The sequence below is a fragment of the Buteo buteo genome, chromosome 30 (genome assembly GCF_964188355.1).
Source record: "Buteo buteo chromosome 30, bButBut1.hap1.1, whole genome shotgun sequence".
Taxonomy (NCBI): domain Eukaryota; kingdom Metazoa; phylum Chordata; class Aves; order Accipitriformes; family Accipitridae; genus Buteo; species Buteo buteo.
Window position 1 is genome coordinate 200,831 of NC_134200.1, and position 20,558 is coordinate 221,388.

Below are 20,558 nucleotides of genomic sequence, written 5' to 3' on the forward strand. Positions count from 1 at the left end.
AACCTCCCCCTTCCTTCCAAGTTAGGCCCCGCCCACACGCTGCGCAGCCCCGCCCATGTCTTCCGCTCCCCTCCCCCCACCGAGGGGTGGAGCCTGCTGCGGCCCCGCCCCCCCTCTTTAACTACTTCGGTTTTTGGGGTTGAAAAAACGGGAATTTGGGAAAATAATTTTGGGCAAAAAAGCGGGGGGGAGGCACGGACGAAACGGGTCATGCGGGAGGGGGCGGGGCGAAGCACGCCCCGCCCCCTCGAGGCCACACCCACCCTTTTTACTCCGCCCCCTGCCACCTTCAGGGAGATTTGCGCTGAAGCCATAACCCCGCCCACCCCCCCTTGGCCACGCCCCCTTTCCCTATGGCCACGCCCCACTCCTCTAGCTCCGCCCCCCCTCCCGTCGGCAGAATTTAAAGAGACCGCGAGGAACTTATTTTTTTTAATGTAATAAAAGTTTTAAGGAGAAAAATGGAAAGTTGGGGGTGGGGGCCTCACCCCCCCCACCCCCAAAAACCTTCTCCAGCAACCGCCGGGGGGGCGCGTTCGGGGGGGCCGCCTTTTGCGTCCCCAAATCTCTTCCTCGGTGGCTCGTTGGGCGAAGCGCCGGGGCGGGGGCTGGGCGGGGGGTCTCGGCCGGCGGGGGGAGGGGCGGCATCCCCCCTGGGTGCCGGGGGGGGGTCTCGGCGGGCGGCGAAGAAGCCCCCCTCCCGTTTCGCCTGAGCCACTTCGGCCCGAAGGCGCTGAGCTCGCACTTGCCGTTCGTAGCTGAGGCGTTCGCTCAGGTGGGGCCAGCGGAAACCGGGGAGGTACTGGGGGGGGCGGAGGGGGGGGTGTTAAGACACCCCCCCCCCCAAAACCCTCCTGTACCCCCCCGGTGTGGTTTGGGGGGAGTAGGGAGCCGGCCCCCCCCCCGGCACCACTCAATGGGGTCGAGGTTTTAACGAGGGGATTCAGGTGTCTGGGAAGGTCCCAAAAGTGCCCCCCCCCTTAAAAAAAGGGGACCCCCCCCAAAAAGGGGGACCTCAAGACCTGCCCCTCCCCCTAAAAAGGACCCCAAAACCCTCCCCAAAAAGGGGGACCACAAGACCTGCCCCTCCCCCCTAAAAAGGACCCCAAAGACCCTCCCCAAAAAGGGGGACCGCAAAACCTGCCACTCCCCCCTAAAAAGGACCCCAAAGACCCCCCCCAAAAAGGGGGACCCCAAGACCTGCCCCTCCCCCCTAAAAAGGACCCCAAAGAGCCCCCCCCAAAAAGGGGGACCCCAAGACCTGCTCCTCCCCCCTAAAAAGGACCCCAAAACCCTCCCCAAAAAGGGGGACCCCAAGACCTGCCCCTCCCCCTAAAAAGGACCCCAAAGACCCCCCCCCAAAAAGGGGGACCCCAAGACCTGCCCCTCCCCCTAAAAAGGACCCCAAAGACCCCCCCCAAAAAGGGGGACCCCAAGACCTGCTCCTCCCCCCTAAAAAGGACCCCAAAACCCTCCCCAAAAAGGGGGACCCCAAGACCTGCCCCTCCCCCCTAAAAAGGACCCCAAACCCCTCCCCCAGAAGGGCACCCACATATCCAGGACCCCCCCACACCCACAAAAGTGACCCCCCAAGACACCCCTCCCCCCAAAAAAAGGCACCCATGCATCCAGGACCCCCCCAGAAAGTGCTACAATCACACACACACCCCCCCAAAAAGGAACCCCAAGACGCCTCCCCCCACCCAAAAAATCAGACCCAGGTATCTGGGACCCCCCCCCCCCCAAAAATGCCCCTCGCCCCCCCCACCTTGAGGCTCCAGCAGTGATGGCGGAAGGGGCTGCGGGGGCGGGGGGTCATGGGGGTCCCGTGCAGGAGGGCGGCCGCTCGTTTGGCCGCTCGTTTGTCCCGAAATTCCACCCAACCCTCGACGAAGGAACCGGCCGAAGGCCCCGGGCGCTGCCTCCTCTTCCTCACTCTTCCGCCTGGGGAGGGGGGAGCACCCGTGGGTGCTGGTTAGGCACCCCACCCCCACCGGGGGGGGGGGGCTCTGACCCCTATAGGGGCTCTAGGGGCCACCCTGACCCCCCACCCATGGGTGTTGGCGGGTGGGGGGGCTCTGACCCCCCCATTCCTGGATCTATAGGGGCTCTATGGGGCACCCTGACCCCCCACCCATGGGTGTTGGCTGGTGGGGGGGCTCTGACCCCCCCCATTCCTGGACCTATAGGGGCTCTATGGGGCACCCTGACCCCCCACCCATGGGTGTTGGCTGGTGGGGGGGCTCTGACCCCCCCATTGCTGGACCTATAGGGGCTCTATGGGGCACCCTGACCCCCACCCCAATCCCTTTTGGCCCCCCCCCCCCCTCCCAGCAGCACCCTGACGCCCACCCACATGTGCTCACCCCACTATCGGCAGAAGATGCGCCCCAATTCAGAGGAGTGTTGGGGGGGTCCCCCTGACCCCCACCCTGGGCCCCCCCCCCGTGACCCCCCCCCACGGGTGCTCACCTCGGGGTTGCAGGAAGATGCGCCCCAACTCCCCGTGGGTCCCCAGCAGCGCCCGAGCGTGGCGGGGGCCGAAGCCCGGGGGGAGGAAGGAGAGGTAGAGCACCCCCGGCACCACCCGTTTCGGGGGGCACCCGACCTCAGAGGGGGGGGGCTGGGTGCTTTCCTCCTCCCCCGCTTCTTCCTCCTCCCCCGCTTCTTCCTCCTCCTCTGCTTTTTCCTCCTCCTCTTTTTCCTCCTCCTCTTCCTCGGGGGGGACTCGCTCACCTGCGGCCATCGCCCCTGCCATGGGGAGGAGGGGGTTAATGGGGGGGGGGCACCCAGAGACCCCCCCCCAGCCCCCATAGGGTGCCCCTGCACCCCAACACCCCTCCAGGGCCCCCCCCAAACCCCCCAGTCCCCCTTGAAACCCCCTATAGGGCCCCCCTGGACCCCCCCAGGGTCTCCCCCAAACCCCCCAGTCCCCCCTGAAACCCCCTATAGGGCCCCCCAGGGCCCCCCCCAAGGGGCTCCTACACCCCAAAACCGCCCCAGGGCCCCCCCCCAACCCACCCATAGGGCCCCCCTGGACCCCCCCAGGGGCTCCTACACCCCAAAACCGCCCCAGGGCCCCCCCCCAACCCACCCATAGGGCCCCCCTGGACCCCCCCAGGGGCTCCTACACCCCAAAACCGCCCCAGGGCCCCCCCCCAACCCACCCATAGGGCCCCCCTGGACCCCCCCAGGGGCTCCTACACCCCAAAACCGCCCCAGGCCCCCCCCCCAACCCACCCATAGGGCCCCCCTGGACCCCCCCAGGGGCTCCTACACCCCAAAACCGCCCCAGGGCCCCCCCCCAACCCACCCATAGGGCCCCCCTGGACCCCCCCAGGGGCTCCTACACCCCAAAACCGCCCCAGGGCCCCCCCCCAACCCACCCATAGGGCCCCCCTGGACCCCCCCAGGGGCTCCTACACCCCAAAACCGCCCCAGGGCCCCCCCCCAACCCACCCATAGGGCCCCTACACCCCAAAACCGCCCCAGGGCCCCCCCCCAACCCACCCATAGGGCCCCCCTGGACCCCCCCAGTCCCCCCATTACCCCCACTGGGGGCTTCCCCCCCCCCCCCAGGGGATCCCCCAGACCACTAAGACCCCCCCCTAAACCCCCTCCCCCCCCCCCCGGGACCCCCAAATTTCCCCCCTCCGGCCCCCGCCGATTCCGCACCCTGAGAGCACCACCGGCCTGTGTCGTAAAATGACAGGAAAGCCGTAAAGCGCCGTCGAGAGGGGACGGGCGCTGTCGCGAAAAAGCCGGAAAGCGCGGCGGAGGAGTGGGTGGGCGGGGCGGCGGAGGCGGCGGGGGCGTGGTTTGAGAGGCGGGGGCGTGGTTAGGGGTTTTGGGCGGGAAGGGCGCGCGGCGGCGTTTGGGCGGGAAGGGCGCGCGGCGGCGCCGTTTAACGGTCGTTAACGGTCGCTTCACGGTCGCGGCCGGCGGCGGCGGCTCTTCAGGCTTCGTTTCCCTCAGGCTTGTCTCCCCCAAGGGCCCCTCGCCCCCCCCCGGGTCCCCTCAGCCCCCTCGTAGCCCCCCCCATTGTCCCCCTCAGCCCCATATGTCCCCTTCGGCCCCCCCCCAATGTCCCCTCAGCGCCCCCATAGCCCCCCCATGTCCCTTCAGCCCCAGATGTCCCCTTTAGCCCTCCCCAAATGTCCCCGCAGCCCCCCCATATCCCCTCAGCCCCATATGTCCCCTTCGGCCCCCCACAAAATGTCCCCTCAGCCCCCCCAGAGCCCCCCCATGTCCCCTCAGCCCTATATGTCCCCTTCGGCCCCTCACAAAATGTCCCCTCAGCCCCCCCATAGCCCCCCTATGTCCCCTCAGCCCCAGATGTCCCCTTTAGCCCCCCCAAAAGTCCCCTCAGTCCCCCCACTGTCCTCCATTTTCTCCCTCAGCCCCCCCCCATTGTCCCCCTAAGCCCCATATGTCCCTTTTAGCCCCCTCAAAATGTCCCTTCAGCCCCCCCCCAAATGTCCCCTCAGTCCCATGGCGGGGGGGTCACGGGCCCGGACGCCTGGCTCCCCTGGCTGCAGCCGAGCAGCGGGATTATCCCCCTCCTCCCGCTATCCCCCCAGCGCTAATCTGGCAGCTGGGGGGGGATTAGGGCCCCCCCAATCCCCCCAGGGTGCTCAGCCCCACAGCACCCACCCCACAGCAGCCCCAGCCCCACAGCAGGACCCCCAGGTGGGGTTTTTTGCAGGGGGGGGGGGTGGTGTCCTTAATCCCCCCCCCAAAGTAATTAACAGCAGCTTTAATTGGAGGTGGGTGGCCTAGAGGATCATGGGAGTTCGGTCAAGCTCAGCGGGGGCAGCGGGGGGGGGAACACCCAGATGTCTGGGGTGTGGGGGAGGGGGGGAGCCCCCACCCCCACCCCCGCATTCGCTGCTGGCTCTCAGGGGACCCGGGAGCACCAACGCAGGTGAGCGGGACTTGGCGGGGGGGAAACGACACGACCCCCAGGGACCTGGAACCCCCCAGTCCGCACCCTATGGGGTGCTGTGGGACCCCCAAGTCCCCCCTCACACCCTATAGGGTGCCGAGGACCCCCAAACCCCCATCATAGGTGGGTGCCAGCCCCCCCAGCCCTTGCCCTGTGGGGTGTCACCCTACCCCCTAGGGTGCTATCCTCCCCCCATAGGGTGTCCCCCCACCCCATAGGGTGCTACCCTGCCCCATAGGGTGTCGCCCCCCACCCCATAGGGTGCTACCCTGCCCCATAGGGTGTCACCCACACCCCATAGGGTGCTACCCTGCCCCATAGGGTGTCACCCCACACCATAGGCTGCCCCCTAACTCCCCCCCTTCTCTCCCCCCCCCTCCCCAGCCCCGCCATGCTGCTCCTGCTGACCCTCAGCACCCTGAGCACCCTCTGGCCCCTCGGCTCGGCCCCTCCATCCCCCACCCAACCCCACGCCATCCGCCTGGAAGGTGACCTCACTTTAGGGGGACTTTTCCCCGTCCACGCCCGCGGACCCGCCGGAATTCCATGCGGTCCGGTAAAAAAAGAAAAAGGGATTCACCGGTTGGAAGCCATGCTCTACGCCCTCGATCGCGTCAACGGGGACCCCCGGGTGCTCCCCAACCTCACGTTGGGTGCTCGGATCCTCGACACCTGCTCCCGGGACACCTACGCCCTCGAACAAGCTCTGAGTTTCGTTCGGAGTCTTTTACCCCCCGCGGGGGGGGAAGGAACGTGTCCCGACGGTAGCCCCCCACGAAGACCCCCCCCCGAAAGATTGGTGGGGGTCATCGGCGCTTCCGCCAGCTCCGTTTCCATCATGGTGGCCAACGTTCTGCGGCTCTTCGCGGTGAGTTGGGGACGTTGGGGACATGGGGGGGGCATTGGGGACATTTGGAGGGTGTTGGGGACGTGGGGGGGGGCTTTGGGGGGACACGGGGGACATCTTCATCCCCATCACGGGGGCCAATGTCCTGTGGGACGTTGGGGACATGGGGGGGACAGCTCTGTCCCCATGGTGTCCCTGTCACAGGCCCTCCCTGTGAGTGGGGGGGGGGACATGGGGACACCCCGGACACCCGGGTCCCCTTCCAGAACCTTCCCCCCCCCCTGCAGGGGGGGGGTCTTACCCACAATGCCCTGGGGTGGCAGCAAATGGCCCCGGGGGGATTAGAGGGGATTAGGGACACGGGGGGGGCCCGGACGGCTTGTTCCCCCCTGGGTGTGTCCATGTGTCACCCCCCCAGTGCCAGGTCCCCTCCTGCCCCCCCCATGTCCCCAACGTCCTCGATGTCCCCGACGTCCCCCGATCAGCTACGCCTCAACGGCGCCGGAGCTGAGCCCCCACATCCCAACGTCCCCTCGCTGCTCTGTGTCCCCGACATCCCCGATGTCCCCAATGTCCCCAACATCCCCAATGTCCCCAATATCCCCGATGTCCCAAACATCCCTGATGTCCCCAATGTCCCCGACATCCCCGATGTCCCCAACATCCCCAATGTGTCCCCTCTCGTTCCCAGATCCCGCAGATCAGCTACGCCGGAGCTGAGCCCCCACATCCCAACGTCCCCTCGCTCCTTTGTGTCCCCGACATCCCCAACGTCCCCGACATCCCCGATGTCCCGAACATCCCCGACGTCCCCGACGCGTCCCCTCTCGTCCCCAGATCCCGCAGATCAGCTACGCCTCGACGGCGCCGGAGCTGAGCGACCCGGGGCGTTACGAGTACTTCTCGCGGGTGGTGCCCCCCGACTCGTACCAGGCGCAGGCCATGGTGGACGTGGTGCGGGCCCTGGGCTGGAGCTACGTCTCCACCCTCGCCTCCGAGGGCAACTACGGCGAGAGCGGCGTCGAGGCCTTCGTCCAGAGCTCCCGCGAGGCCGGTGAGGCACTGGGAGGCACTGGGAGGCACTGGGAGGGAGGGATCTGCCCTCGTACGTGACAGAAAATTGAGCGGGAGAGGGGGAGATGCCTTGGTTCGAGACTAGGAAGGGAGTGGGGTAGGCTGGGAGGCACTGGGAGAGGAACTGGGAGGCACTGGGATATACTGGAAGGGACTGAGATATGGTGGGAGGGACTGGGATATACTGGGAGGGACCGGGAGGGAGGGATCCGCCCTCATATGTGACAGAAACTGTGGTGGGAAAGGGAAAGGTGTTCACATCTTCATGTGAGACCAGGGAGGGACTGGGCCGTACTGGGAGATACTGGGAGGGGCACTGGGCCATACTGGGAGATACTGGGAAGCACTGGGATATACTGGGAGATACTGGGAAGCACTGGGATATACTGGGAGATACTGGGAAGCACTGGGATATACTGGGAGGGAGGGCTCAGCGGAGGAGTGGGGAAGGTGTTGCCCCCTTCGCCACCACCAGTGCCTAACTGGGGTCTACTGGGTGGTGGTGGAGGTACTGGTCCGTACTGGTTTGTACTGGTGCAGGGGGCCTGTGCATCGCCCAGTCCATCAAGATCCCACGGGAGCCGCGCCCGGGGGAGTTCGCCAAGGTGATTGGGCGCCTGATGGAGACGTCAACCGCCCGCGGTGTCGTCCTCTTCGCCAACGAGGATGACATCCGGTGAGACCAGTATAAACCAGTACGGACCAGTATAAACCAGGAACTGGCCCAGGAACCGCCCCCAGTGCCCCCAGCACAACCCGTAGTGGCTCCACCAGTGTGGGTGACGTCAAATGAGTGGCCGGTAGCCCCCAGTATAGACTGATATAAACCAGTATAGCCCCGTAGCCCCCCCCAGTATAAACCAGTATAGAGCAGGAAGCACCAGCAACTCAGCCGGTCTGCCCCCCCTTCCCTCGCAATAGACCCCCCAGTGCCCTCCCAGTCCCCCCCCAGTGCTCCCAGTAACCCCCCTCCCTCCCTCCCGCAGGCGGGTGCTGGAGGCGGCGGCCCTGGCCAACCTCTCGGGTCACTTCTCCTGGGTGGGCTCCGACAGTTGGGGGGCCAAGATGGCGCCGGTGCAGGGGCTGGAGGCGGCCGCCCGCGGCGCCATCACCATCCTCCCCAAGCGCGCCTCCGTCCCCGGTGAGTCCTGGGATCTATGGGGCAGCCCCACGGCGCTATGGGGCAGCCCCACAGCACCCTTGGTGGGGAACGGGACGGGATTTGTTTGGCTCGGGATGGGGGGGGGGGGGCTTTTTGAGGAGGGTCCCGTCACCATCTTGCTTATCGGGCTATGGCGTGCCCCACGGCGTGCCCCATGGCGCCATGGGGTGCCCCCCTGCAGGCTTCGACGAGTACTTCACCTCCCGCTCGCTGGAGAACAACCGCCGCAACCTCTGGTTCCACGAGTTCTGGGAGGACGACTTCAACTGCCGCCTGCCCCACAGCGAGCCCCACGGCGAGCCCCATGGTGGCCCCGGCACACCCATCCGCAAGTGCACAGGTAACCTCCTTCTGCCCCATGGCGTGCCCCACCGTGTGCCCCATTGCACCCCGGGCTCTGCCCCATAGCACCCCACTGTGTGCCCCACAGCACCCCCGGCTGCCCCACGGCGTCTGGCTCCGCCCCATGGCTGCAATGGGGGGCGGTCTGTGCTGAGCTCCATGTGTGGGTCGCTCATGGGAACCTGACCCCTATGTACGAGGCACCCTACATGCCCACACCCCACCTGTGGGGCAGCCATGGGTCCCAGACCCATAAGTGTGGGGCAGAGCCTTCCCACCCAACCCCTCCCCACATCACGGGGCACTCTCATACCTACTCCCCACCCCATGGGGCAACCCTGGGTGCCTTCCCCCCCCCCGTACGATGGGTACCCCTGGGTGCCCCCCAACTTCTGGGGCAGCCGTGGGTCCCTGACCCCCAAGTGTGGGGCAGGCCGGGAGCGGATTGGTCGGGACTCGCCTTACGAGCAGGAGGGGAAGGTGCAGTTTGTCATCGACGCGGTGCTGGCCATGGCCCACGGCCTCCACAGCCTCCTGGGGGAGGCCTGTCCGGGGGGGGGGCTCTGCGCCCGCATGGACCCCCCCGATGGCCGCCGCCTCCTCGCCCACATCCGCCGCGTCGCCTTTAACGGTACTGGGAGGCACTGGGAGGTGTTGGGAGGGGGCTGGGGGACGCTAGGAGGGAGCTGGGGGGTGCTGGGAGGTGGCTGAGGGTGACTGGGGGGGTGCTGGGAGGGACTGGTGGCTTACTGGGAGGAACTGGGAGGCACTGGAGGCCTTACTGGGATATACTGGGAGCACCGGCTTGCACTATAGCGGGGGGAATGCCGGTGCTGGGGGGGAGCGATGTGGAGCCTTACTGCATAGTGGTAGCGGGTGTTACTGGTTTTTACTGGTTTATAGCGGTTTTTAGTGGTATTTTCTTACTGGTTCTTACTGGTGCGCAGGCAGCGCGGGGACGCCGGTGACCTTCAACGAGAACGGGGACGCCCCAGGGCGCTACGACATCTTCCAGTTCAGGGCGGCAACGGCAGCGGCACCTACCGAGCCGTGGGGCAGTGGGTGCAGGGGTTGCGCCTGCGGGTGGGTGCTGGGCCCACCCTCCCCCCTACCTGGGTCCCCACGGGTGACCCCTCCCCCCTCATGGTCAGCTGGGTGCCCCCATGGTCAACTGGTGGAATCTTGATAGTCAACTGGGTGCCCCCATGGTCAACTGGTGGAACCTCAATAGTCAACTGGTAGAACCTCAATGGTCAACTGGGTGCCCCCCATGGTCAACTGGTGGAACCTTGATAGTCAACTGGGTGCCCACCATGGTCAACTGGTAGAACCTCAATGGTCAACTGGGTACCCCCATGGTCAACTGGGTGCCCCCATGGTCAACTGGTAGAACCTCAGTAGTCAACTGGGTGCCCCCATGGTCAACTGGTGGAACCTCAATGGTCAGCTGGGTGCCCCCATGGTCAATTGGTGGAACCTCAATAGTCAACTGGTAGAACCTCAATGGTCAACTGGGTGCCCACCATGGTCAACTGGGTGCCCCCATGGTCAACTGGTAGAACCTCAATAGTCAACTAGGTGCCCCCATGGTCAATTGGTGGAACCTCGATAGTCAACTGGGTGCCCACCATGGTCAACTGGTAGAACCTCAATAGTCAACTGGTAGAACCTCAGTGGTCAACTGGGTGCCCCCATGGTCAACTGGGTGCCCCCATGGTCAACTGGTGGAACCTCGATAGTCAGCTGGGTGCCCACCATGGTCAACTGGTGGAACCTCAATAGTCAACTGGTAGAACCTCAGTGGTCAACTGGGTGCCCCCATGGTCAACTGGGTACCCCCATGGTCAACTGGTGGAACCTCGATAGTCAGCTGGGGTGCCCACCACGGCCAACTGGGTCCCACCACGGCCAACTGGGTCTCCTTGGTGGTGGTTCTCCGGCACACCTGGGTCTTCTCGACGGGCGGGATGTCCGCGGTGGGGAGGGGCACGGGCGGGCGGGTCTTCTCCTCACCTCTCCCCTCTCCCCATAGGCCGAGGAGATGGACTGGGGGTCCAACACCACGGCCCCTCCCCCGTCGGTGTGCAGCCTCCCCTGCGGGCCAGGAGAAAGGAAGAAACCGGTGAAAGGCGTCCCCTGCTGCTGGCACTGCGAGCTCTGCGGCGGTTACCAGTACCGCGCCGACCTCCTCACCTGCCTGCCCTGCCCCGCCCACCTCCGCCCCACCCCCAACCGCACCGCCTGCCGCCCCACCCCCGTCCTCCGCCTCCGTTGGGGCGACCCGTGGGCCGCCGTCCCGTTGGCGTTGGCCACCTTGGGGTTGATGGCCACGACGTTCGTCCTGGTCACCTTCGTCAAACATCACGAGACGCCCATCGTTAAGGCCTCGGGGCGGGAGCTGAGCTACGTCCTATTGGCCGGCATCGCTCTGGTTTACGCCATCACCTTCATCATGGTGGCCGAACCCGGCGTGGGCGTCTGCGCCCTCCGGCGGCTCTTCTTGGGTTTGGGGATGAGCCTCACCTACGCCGCGCTCCTCACCAAAACCAACAGGATCTACAGGATCTTCGAGCAGGGTGAGTCGCCGCGTCCAGCGTGGGGGGGGTCGGGAGGCCCGGTTGGGGGTCGGGAGTCCAGGACGGGGGTCAGAAGATTGGCTTGGGGGTCAGGAGGACGTAGGACGGAGTTCCACCTATGCCGTGTTCCTCACCGAGCCTAACCGCGTCCACCACGTCTTCAAGAAAGTTGAGTTATGGGGTGGACCGAGAGTTCTGGAGGACTCACGCGTCCAGGTTGGGGGTCAGGAGTTTGACTTGGTTGGGGGTCAGGAGTTTTGGTTGGGGTCAGGAGGACGTAGGACGGAGTTCCACCTATGCCGTGTTCCTCACCGAGCCTAGCCGCGTCCACCACGTCTTCAAGAAAGTTGAGTTATGGGGCGGACCGAGAGTTCTGGAGGACCCACGCGTCCAGGTTGGGGGTCAGGAGTTTGACTTGGGGGTCAGGAGTTTTGGTTGGGGGTCAGGAGTTTTGGTTGGGGTCAGGAGTTTTGGTTGGGGGTCAGGAGTTTTGGTTGGGGTCAGGAGGACGTAGGACGGAGTTCCACCTCATTCCTCACGGATCCCGACCACGGCTACCGCGTCTCGAAGCTCCGTGACTCCATGGGTGGGCACCCAAGACTTCGGGAAGGATCGGAGGGGGTGGGGGGCACCCAACCCCCCCCAAAACCCCTCGCCCTCCCTCCAATTAGGCAAACGCTCGGTGACCCCGCCCCGTTTCATCAGCCCCGCCTCCCAACTCTTCATCACCTTCGCCTTGAGCGGTCTCCAACTCTTGGCGTCGGCCCTTTGGCTCCTCCTCCGGCCCCCGCACGCCCTCATCGATTACGAGATGGGCCGGACGGCGGATCCCGAGGACGCGCGCGGCGTCCTGCGCTGCGACATGGCGGAGGGCGGCACCCTGGCGGGTTTGGCGTACGCGCTGCTCCTCATGGTGACCTGCACCGTCTACGCCGTCAAGGCGCGCGGCGTCCCCGAGGCCTTTAACGAAGCCAAGCCCATCGGCTTCGCCATGTACACCACCTGCGTCGTCTGGGTGGCCTTCGGCCCCATCTTCTTCGGCGCCGCCCAGTCGGCCGAGAGGGTGAGGAAGAGGAGGAGGCGGGGGCGGTTGGGGGCATTTTAAGAGGGTTTGGGGGGGATTCGAGGAGGTCGGAGGGGGGTTTTGGGTGGTTTTAGGGGGTCTTAAGGGGGTTTGGGGAGGATTTAAGGGGTTGGAGGACATTTAAGGGGGTTTTGGGGCATTTAAGAGGGTTTGGGGGGGATTTGAGGAGGTTGGAGGGGGGGTTTTGGGTGGTTTTAGGGGGTTTTGGGGGGTCTTAAGGGGGTTGGAGGGGGTTTTGGGAGGCTTTAAGGGGGTTGGAGGACATTTAAGGGGGTTTTGGGGGGTTTAAGGGGTTTTGGGGCATTTAAGAGGGTTTGGAGGGGATTTGAGGAGGTTGGAGGGGGGTTTTGGGGGGTCTTAAGGGGGTTGGAGGGGGGTTTAAGGGGGTTTGGGGGGGTTAAGGGGGTTTTGGGGGTTTTAGGGGGTTTGGGGGGGATTTGAGGAGGTTGGAGGGGGGTTTAAGGGGGTTTGGGGGGACTTAAGGTGGTTGGAGGGGGTTTTGGGGGGATTTAAGGGGGTTTTGGGGGTTTAAGGGGGTTTTGGGGCATTTAAGAGGGTTTGGGGGGGATTTGAGGAGGTTGGAGGGGGTTTTGGGGGGTCTTAAGGGGGTTGGAGGGGGGTTTAAGGGGGTTTGAGGGGGTTAAGGGGGTTTTAGGGGTTTGGGGGGGATTTGAGGAGGTTGGAGGGGGGTTTGGGGTGGTTTTAGGGGTTCAAGGGTGTTTTGGGGGGACTTCATGGCGTCGGAGGGGGGTTTAAGAGGGTTTGGGGGGGTTTTGGGGGGGACTTAAAGTGGTTGGAGGGGGTTTTGGGAGGATTTAAGGGGGTTGGAGGACATTTAAGGGGGTTTTGGGGGGTTTAAGGGGGTTTGGGGGCATTTAAGAGGGTTTGGGGGGGATTTGAGGAGGTTGGAGGGGGGTTTTGGGGGGTCTTAAGGGGGTTGGAGGGGGCTTTAAGGGAGTTTGAGGGGGTTTAGGTGGTTTGGGGGATTTAAGGGGGTTGGAGGACATTTAAGGGGGTTTTGGGGGGGTTGGGGGAATTTAAGGGGGTTTGGGGGGTTTTAAGGGGTTTTGGGGGGGGGGAAGAGGAGGGTTGGGGGACCCAAGGGAGTTTGGGGGGGATTTTGGGGGGGTCAAGGGGTTTCAGGGTGGTCAAGGGAGTTTTGGGGGCATTTCAGGGGGTTGTGGGGGGTTCTATGGGGTGGAAGAGCAGGTTTGGGGGGTTTAAGGGGGTTCTGGGGGGACCCGGAGGGGGAGATCTGGGGGGAGTCAATGGGTTTGGGGGGTGATTTTGGGGGGGTCAAGGGGTTTGGGGGGGATTTAAGGGGGGTTTGGGGGCGTTAAGTGGGTTGGAGGGTTTTTTTGGGGGGGGACCCAAAGGGGTTGGGGGATTTGGGGGGGTTCAAGGGGGTTGGAGGGGGGTTCAGTGGGGTGGGGGGGAGGAAGAGGAGGTTTGGGGGTGTCCCCCCCCATTTTGGGGGGGTTACGATCCCCCCCCCCCCCAGGTGCACGTGCAGACGGCGACGCTGACGCTCTCCATGAGCCTCTCGGCCTCCGTCCCCCTGGGGCTGCTCTACGCCCCCAAAGTCTACGTCATCCTCCTGCACCCCGAGCGCAACCAGGCCCGGACACGCCCCGACCCCGCCCCATAGCGCCGCCATGCCCTCAGGGTGGGGCAGGGCGGGGCCAACAGCCCCCTGCCCCGCCCCTGTTGTAATACAGTCGCGGATGCAACCAGATGTCTGGGCCCCCCTTTCTTTTGGGGGGGTGTTTCCAGCTGACACGAGGGGAGGGGAGCAAAGTGGGGGTGCAGCAACTTTATTGGGGGGGGTGGGGGCCCCCCCCTTTCTCAGTGAGGCTCAGATACCGAGGGGGTGGGGTTTTTTTTGGGGGGGGTCACTTGGGGGTCCCCACCAGCAGCTCCACCCACTCTGTCAGCGTCGGGGAGGCCGAGGGCGGCTGGGGGGGGGGGGGCAGAGAGAAAAGGGGGGAGCATTGGGGGGAAGATTGACCCCCAAGTGTCCCCCAAAACTCCCCCAGAGACCCCCAAGTGCCCCCCCCCAGGACCCCAAACCGCCCCCCAGGACCCCAAAACTCCCCCAGGAACCCCCAAGTGCCCCCCCACGACCCCAAAATTCCCCCCAGGACCCCCAAGCACCCCCCCCCCACGATCCCCAACCCCCCCCACGACCCCAAACCCCCCCCCAGGGACCCCCACCTGCCCCCCCCCCCCCCAGGACCCCACCCCCCCCCCACCTCACTCACCGAAATAGCGGGGACCCCCGCGGGGGGGGGCAGGAGGCGAACCCCCCCCCCGGCCCCGAGGATAACCCGCTTCCAATTCCAAAGTCCAGACAATCTCGAGCCCCGAGGACCCCCCAGCACCCGCAGGCGTCCCAGTTCCGGCTCCCAGTCCAGGGCAAACCTGTATTTTTAAGGGGGGGGGACACGGAATTAAGGGGGGGGGTCGTTTTCCCCCTCCTGCCCCCCCCCCAATTCCTTCCCCCCCCCCTCACCTGCGCTGGAGCTGTTCCACCTCGGCCCACAGCGGGCGCCCGTCCCAGCAGCGCCCCTGCAGCTCCAGCAGCCCCGGGCCCAGCGGGGGGGGCAGGGGAGGGGGCGGGGTCTGGGGAGGGAGGAGGGCGGGGATTGGTTGAGAAGGTGGGGAGGGGGCGTGGCACCCCATGGGCACACCCCCATCCTGGACCCCTGAGTAACAGCCCCGGGTCCCCAAACCTGCTCTAAGACCCCCAAGTGTGGCCCCCCCAGTCCCCCAAATCCCCTCTCAGCCCCCCAAGTGCCCCCAAATCCCCTCCACCCCCCCCCAAGTGCTCCCCCTATCCCCCAAATCCCCTCCAGGACCCCCAAGTGCCCCCCCCAATCCCCTCTCAGCCCCCCAAGTGCCCCCCCTATCCCCCAAATCCCCTCTCAGCCCCCCAAGTGCCCCCCAAATCCCCTCCACACCCCCCCAAGTGCTCCCCCCATCCCCAAATCCCCTCCAGGACCCCCAAGTGCCCCCCCAAATCCCCTCTCTGCCCCCCAATCCCCTCCACAGCCCCCCAAGTGCCGCCCCGTCCCCCCCCCGTCCCCCCCAATCACCAGGAAGCGGAGGCCCCCCCAGCGCTGCGGCGCAAGCGAAGGGTCGGGAAGTTTTCGGGGAGCCCCGGGGGGGGCCCCAACTCCAGCTCCACCTCCCGGCACCCCGGGGTGGGGGGTGGGAGCAGCACCCGGACCCCCGACAGCATCTGGTAGAGGCGACACCCGGCACCCGCCCTGCCCCCCCCCACACACGCGTGGGTCCCTTGCCTGGGGCCCCCCACCCCTCCTGGGTGCCCCCCAAAATCCTGGGTGCTCCCTAAAGCCCCCCCCCCCTCCCCCAAACCCCCGTTCCCCCTCCTGGGTGCCCCCTAGACAACCCCCTCCCCCCCTCCTGTGTCCCCCAAACTTTTGGGTCCCCCCCGGGTCCCCCCAAACTCTTCCCCCCCCCCCCAAACCCCCTCTACTCCCTCCTGGCTGCTCCCCAAGCCCCCCCCTCCCCAGGGTGCCCCCTGAACCCCCTCCCCACTCCCCCGCCCCCCCCGCGAGTCCCCGCCCCCCGCTGTGTCCCGCCCCTCCCCGCGCTGTCCCCGCCCCTCCCCGCGCTGTCCCCGCCCCTCCCCGCGCTGTCCCCGCCCCCTCACCTCTGGACCGCCCCCTCCCGGCGCCGCAGCGCCCCCTGCCGGCCCAGCTGCTCCCGCCGCCGCTCCTCCACCCGCTGCCGCAGCTGCACCCAAAGGGGGGGGGGGGGGGCACGCACATTTTGGGGGGGGAGCACCCATATTTTGGAGGAGAGGGTACTCACACCCCCACCCCACGGGAGGGGACACCCAGATGGGTGAGGTGGGGGGGGGGGTTGGTGGGTGAGGGAGGGGTCTCACCTGCTCCCGCCGCCCCGCGGCCTCACGCACCTTTGCCTCAAGCTCCTCCTTCTGCGGGGGCGGGGGGGGGGCAGCACCCGTGTGAGACCCCCAGCACCCCCCCCAGCACCCATATCTCCCCCCATAGCCCCCCCATTTACCCCTCCAGCACCCATACACCCCACCTCAGCACCCATAATTACCCCCCAGCCCCTCCACTTGCCCCCCAGCACCCACATATACCCCCCCGAGCTCCCACATCTCCCCCTATAGCCCCCCATTGGCCCCCCCCAGCACCTATAGACCCCCCCCCAGCCCCCCACACTTGCCCCCCCCAGCCCCCATAGGACCCCCCCCAACCCCGTACCTGGCGCAGGCGGGTGTCCAGGACCCCCCGCAGTCGCGGGACCAGGGTGCGACCCCTCCCCAGTTGAGAGAGGGTGGGGGGCAGGGCCCCCCCCAGGGCCGCCACCGCCCCCCCGTACCCCTCCTTCAGCTCCTGCCAGCGCCTTCGCGCCTGCGCCCCTGCCTCGCCTGCAGGGGGCGGGGCTTCAGGGACATGCCCATGGGGGGGCAGGACCCAAGTGGGGTGGGGCAGGGACACACCCACCCAGGAGTTTTGGGGAGGGGGGGGTCTTATGGGTGCTGGGGGGGCAAATGGGAGGGCTATAGGAGGAGATATGGGGGCTGGGGGGTCTTATGGGGGCTGGGGGGGGGCTGTGGGTTCTGGGGGGAGCTATAGGGGGAGATATGAGGGCTGGGGGGTTAAATGTGCGTGCTGGGGGTGTCTATGGGTGCTGGGGGGGTCCTATGGGTGCTGGGGGGGGCAAATGGGGGGCTATACAGGGAGATATGGGTGCTGGGAGGGTCCTATGAGTGCTGGGGGGGGCTGATGGGGGGCTATACAGGGAGATATGGGGGCTGGGGGGGTAAATGTGGGTGCTGGGGGGCCTATAGGAGGAGATATAGGGCTTGGGGGGTCTTATGGGTGCTGATGGGGGGGGCTATGGGTTCTGCAGGGGGCAAGTGTGGGTTCTGGGGGGGCTATAGGGGAGATATGAGGGCTGGGGGGGTTAAATATGGGTGCTGGGGGTGTCTATGGGTGCTGGGGGGGTTCCTATGGGTGCTGGGAGGGGCAAATGGGGGGCTATACATGGAGATATGGGTGCTGGGAGGGTCCTATGAGTGCTGGGGGGGCTGTGGGTGCTGGGGGGGGCAAATGGAGGGCTATATGGGGAGATATGGGGGCTGGGGGGTGAATGTGGGTGCTGGGGGAGGTGGAGGTGTCGGGGGGGGGCAGGAGTTTGGGGGTGGTCGGCAGGACCCAGGAGTTTGGGGGGATCCTAAGAATTTGGGGGGAGGTTTAGGGGGAACCCAGGAGTTGGGAGGGGGTTCGGGGGGGGATGACTTACGGAGGGTGGGGGGGGCCGAGGGGGGCCCTGGGTTCTCGATCACCCCTAGGAGCAGGCGTAGCACCCGCAGCTGGGTGAGGAGCAGCTTCTGCTTCCGACGGGTGTCCTGGGGATGGGGGACAAAAGGAATTTGGGGCGGCCAACGGGGCAAGTTTTTTGGTGGGGGGGGTCGGGGGCAGGTATGTGGGGGTTAGGAGGCAAAAGTGGGGGGTCAAGGGGAGGTTTGGGGGGGGTTGGGAGAAGTTGGAGGGCTCAGGGGCAAATTGGGGGGATTGAGGAGTAAATGGGGGGGTTGGAGAGAGGTTTGGGGGCAAATGGGGGGTTATGGGCAGGTTTTGAGGGGGGTTAGGGGACAAATGGGGAGGTTAGGGGCAAGTTTTGGGGGGCAAAAAGGGAGGCCAGGGGCAACAGTGGGGTGCGCCGAGGCAGTTACGGGGCACTGTGGGGTAAATAAATAGGGGTGCTGTGGGGCAGACACAGGTGCCATGGGGCAGTTGCGGGGTGCTGCAGGGACAGCCGTGGAGCAGCTGTGGGGCACCATAGGACAGTTAGGGGGCAGATATGGGCACCGTGGGGCAGCCGTGGGTCTCACCACGAGATGTTCGACCAGGACCCGGGCCGGGATGTCACCGTCCTCCTCCTCCAAGGCCAAGGCGGCCTCCAGGGCCACCAGCGTCCTGGGGAGAAAGGGGACACGCGTGGGGACAACCCCCCAGCGTCCCAGGGAAACCCGTAGGGGCGACCCCGCCCCCAAGGACACGCGTGGGGACCCGGAGACCCCCCCCCAGGGACACGCGCGGGGACCCGGGGACCCCCGTGGGAACGGAGCCAAGATGGCGGCCGCCCTGAGGGGATTTCCCGCGCGCGGGAAAGGCTCCCCGTGGGGGTGTCGCGTGGCCCCTGGGGGGGGGGGGGGGTGGTGGTGTCGCCCGCGCATGCGCCCCGCTCACCCCCGCGCGCGATCCAGCCGCGGCGCCGCCGCCGCCGCCATCGCCGCCGGTTCTTCCCGCTCTCCCGCTTCGCTCCGCCCACCCCGGGGGCGACGGCCAATCACCGCCCGCTGTCCCTTCCCTCACACCCCCCCCCCACGCCGGTAACCAATCGTCGCGCGGCAACGCCCCTTCGGAGGGCACGGCCAATCGCCGTGCGCGCGAGAGAGAGGAGGTCGGGTTTGGGGAGGCCCCGCCCACCCGTTGCCATGGTGCCGCGGCTCTTCGGCCGCCATTTTAAAGGGGCGGGGAGCAGCGGCCGCCATTTTGGAAGGGGCGGGGAGAGGGGTTGGACTGGGGGGGACTGGGAGGCACTGCGAGGCAACTGGAATACGAATCCTCTTTCCGCCCCCCCCCCTCCCAAATCGGGGGGGGGGGGGTCCTTTATTCCCCTCCCCCCTCATCGTCGCCGCCTCCGCACCAGGGTCCAGCCATCAGGGGGGGGCGGGGGGGTCCCGCACTCCATCGCCTGGGGGGGGGGGGAAATGACATCATCAGTCTGCCACGCCCCCCACTTTGGTGACCCCCCTCCCTCAGCTCAATGACATCATCGCTGCCCCCTCATCCCAGGGGTGTGTTTCCCCCCTCAGTCTGATGACATCATTCCCACCCCCACCCACCCCAGGGGCATGTTCCCCCCAGTTTGATGACATCATCACCACCACTCCCCCACCCGAATCCTGGGGGTCCCTCCCCCAACTCAATGACACCATCGGTGTCCCCCAATGACATCATCAGAGCCCCGCCCCCAATAAAATGACATCACCAGCACATCCCCACCCATTTCTATGACATCATCATGCTTACCTCCTCCTCTTCCTCCTCCTCCTCCTCCTCGCTGCTCTCCTCCCCCCGCTCCTGGTGGGGGGCGGTGGTCCCCGGGGTGTGTGTGTTCCCCTCAGGTGTGGGCGGGGCATGGGCGGGGCTCTCCTCCAGGTGGGCGGTGGCCAGGGCAGCTCGGAGGGCGGGGCCCCGGCGAGCCAGAGCCCCCAGGGCCTCCCCCACCCCCCCCGCGTCCCCCCGGCTGGCCTGGGCGAAGAGAGTCACCAGCTCCCGGCTGACCTGAGGGGAGACTGGGGGTTACTGGGAGGGACTGGGATAGACTGGGAGGGGGCTGGTAGACACTGGAGGGGGACTGGGATATACTGGGAGGGACTGGGGGCATACTGGTTTATACTGGGAGCTACTGAGAGAGGACTGGGATGGGATAAGGGACACTGGAGAGTGCTAGTAAGAGCCTGGAGGGGGGGAGACTGGGCTGTACTGGAGAGACTGGGGGTGGCTGGGAGCCTATTGGGAGCATACTGGTTTATACTGGTCGATACCTGCCGCAGGCTGCCATCCTCCACGGCCGTGTCGAACTCGTTATCCATCACCTCGGCCAAGAAGTCCTCCACCTCCTCCTCCCCCAGTTCTGCTGTTGGGGGGGGAAAGGAAGGGGAAGGGGGGGGGGAAGGGGTGTGGTCACCCCCCCACCCCTGGGGGCAGGGCCACACCGGGTGGGGGGGGAGGGGCCGGGGTGGGGGGGAGCGGCGCGGCTCACCATTTTGGGCGAAAAACTCCTGCAGGGCTCCCGCCAACCACGTCGCTTTTTCGGGGCTCTGGGGGCCCCCGAAACCGTGGGCCACGGCCAGCTGGAGGGGGGGGAGGGGGGGGCGGTTGGGGACACACCCCTCCCCCCCATCCCCACAGGGTGCCCCTCCCCCACTCCGGGTCATTTTGGGGGCTCCTCCCCCCTCCCCCCCTCCTTGTGGCATCACTGGGGGGGGGTCCCCGAAGTGGCTCCTCCGCCCCCAGCCCCAAGCAACGGCCCCTCCCCTCCTCCAGCATCACTGGGGGGGGTCCCCAAAGTGTGTCGTCCCCCCCAGGATCACTGGGGACCCCCCCCCCGTGCTCCCCTCGCCCACCTGGAGCGCGGCCCAGCCGCCCAGCACCGCCCGCACCCCCTGGGCGAACAAGCCCCCTTCTCCTAACCCGGGGGCCGCCATTACGACGTCTACGCAGCCCCCGCCAACCGAGCGCCGAGCTCACCGAGCGGCCCCGCCAAGCCGAGCGCCGAGCGAGCGATGGGCAGAAAGGGAAAAGAGGGGAGGGGGGGGAGGAGGAGGCGTGGCCGAGGGAGGGGCGGGGCTAAAGGCGGGAGGCCGGAAAGGACTACAGTTCCCGGCGGCCCCCGCGCGGCGGCGGTCACGTGACGCAGGTGAGCGGGAGGGGCGGGGGGAGGGTGGGAGGGGA

At 66.7% G+C, this 20,558-nt stretch overlaps 2 protein-coding genes and 1 pseudogene across 3 annotated transcripts; 1 reads left to right on the plus strand and 2 right to left on the minus strand.

Annotated features, from left to right (window-relative positions):
* LOC142025789 (metabotropic glutamate receptor 6-like) overlaps nucleotides 1–13,688 on the plus strand; it is a 17,534-nt pseudogene extending 3,846 nt beyond the window's left edge.
* Nucleotides 13,689–13,814: 126 nt separating this feature from the next.
* On the minus strand, nucleotides 13,815–18,394 carry ZWINT (ZW10 interacting kinetochore protein). 2 transcript variants are annotated; one of them, XM_075018596.1, is made up of 10 exons: nucleotides 18,285–18,394; nucleotides 17,927–18,011; nucleotides 17,335–17,440; nucleotides 16,290–16,456; nucleotides 15,944–15,994; nucleotides 15,704–15,789; nucleotides 15,126–15,291; nucleotides 14,543–14,652; nucleotides 14,292–14,451; nucleotides 13,815–13,985 (listed from the first exon to the last, which is right to left on the minus strand). In XM_075018596.1, the coding sequence occupies exons 1-10, from the start codon at nucleotides 18,323–18,325 to the stop codon at nucleotides 13,923–13,925; spliced, it is 1,035 nt and encodes a 344-aa protein (XP_074874697.1). In that variant the 5' UTR covers nucleotides 18,326–18,394; the 3' UTR covers nucleotides 13,815–13,922. The 2 variants fall into 2 exon arrangements, 1 of the variants encoding a protein (XP_074874697.1); XR_012648732.1 differs by lacking the exons at nucleotides 13,815–13,985; nucleotides 18,285–18,394 and having other exon boundaries at nucleotides 14,421–14,451; nucleotides 15,126–15,299; nucleotides 15,707–15,789; nucleotides 17,927–18,278.
* Nucleotides 18,395–18,607: 213 nt separating this feature from the next.
* TSR2 (TSR2 ribosome maturation factor) lies at nucleotides 18,608–20,352 on the minus strand. Its single transcript, XM_075018641.1, has 5 exons — nucleotides 20,231–20,352; nucleotides 19,867–19,957; nucleotides 19,649–19,740; nucleotides 19,131–19,385; nucleotides 18,608–18,792 (listed from the first exon to the last, which is right to left on the minus strand). Exons 1-5 carry the CDS (start codon nucleotides 20,309–20,311, stop codon nucleotides 18,724–18,726), a joined length of 588 nt encoding a protein of 195 aa, XP_074874742.1. The 5' UTR covers nucleotides 20,312–20,352; the 3' UTR covers nucleotides 18,608–18,723.
* Nucleotides 20,353–20,558: the final 206 nt, after the last annotated feature.

Excerpts from the sequence above, each read along its gene's own strand:
- ZWINT (XM_075018596.1), bottom strand. The coding sequence starts at position 18,325 with ATGGCGGCGGCGGCGGCGCCGCGGCTGGATCGCGCGCGGGG. Across the intron at positions 17,441-17,926 it reads TCCTGGTCGAACATCTCGTG|GACACCCGTCGGAAGCAGAA; the intron begins GTGAGACCCACG and ends CCCCATCCCCAG. Across the intron at positions 15,995-16,289 it reads TGGACACCCGCCTGCGCCAG|AAGGAGGAGCTTGAGGCAAA; the intron begins GTACGGGGTTGG and ends CCGCCCCCGCAG.
- TSR2 (XM_075018641.1), bottom strand. The coding sequence starts at position 20,311 with ATGGCGGCCCCCGGGTTAGGAGAAGGGGGCTTGTTCGCCCAGGGGGTG. Across the intron at positions 19,958-20,230 it reads GCGGCTGGGCCGCGCTCCAG|CTGGCCGTGGCCCACGGTTT; the intron begins GTGGGCGAGGGG and ends CCCCCCCTCCAG. Across the intron at positions 19,741-19,866 it reads GGAGTTTTTCGCCCAAAATG|CAGAACTGGGGGAGGAGGAG; the intron begins GTGAGCCGCGCC and ends CCCCCCCAACAG.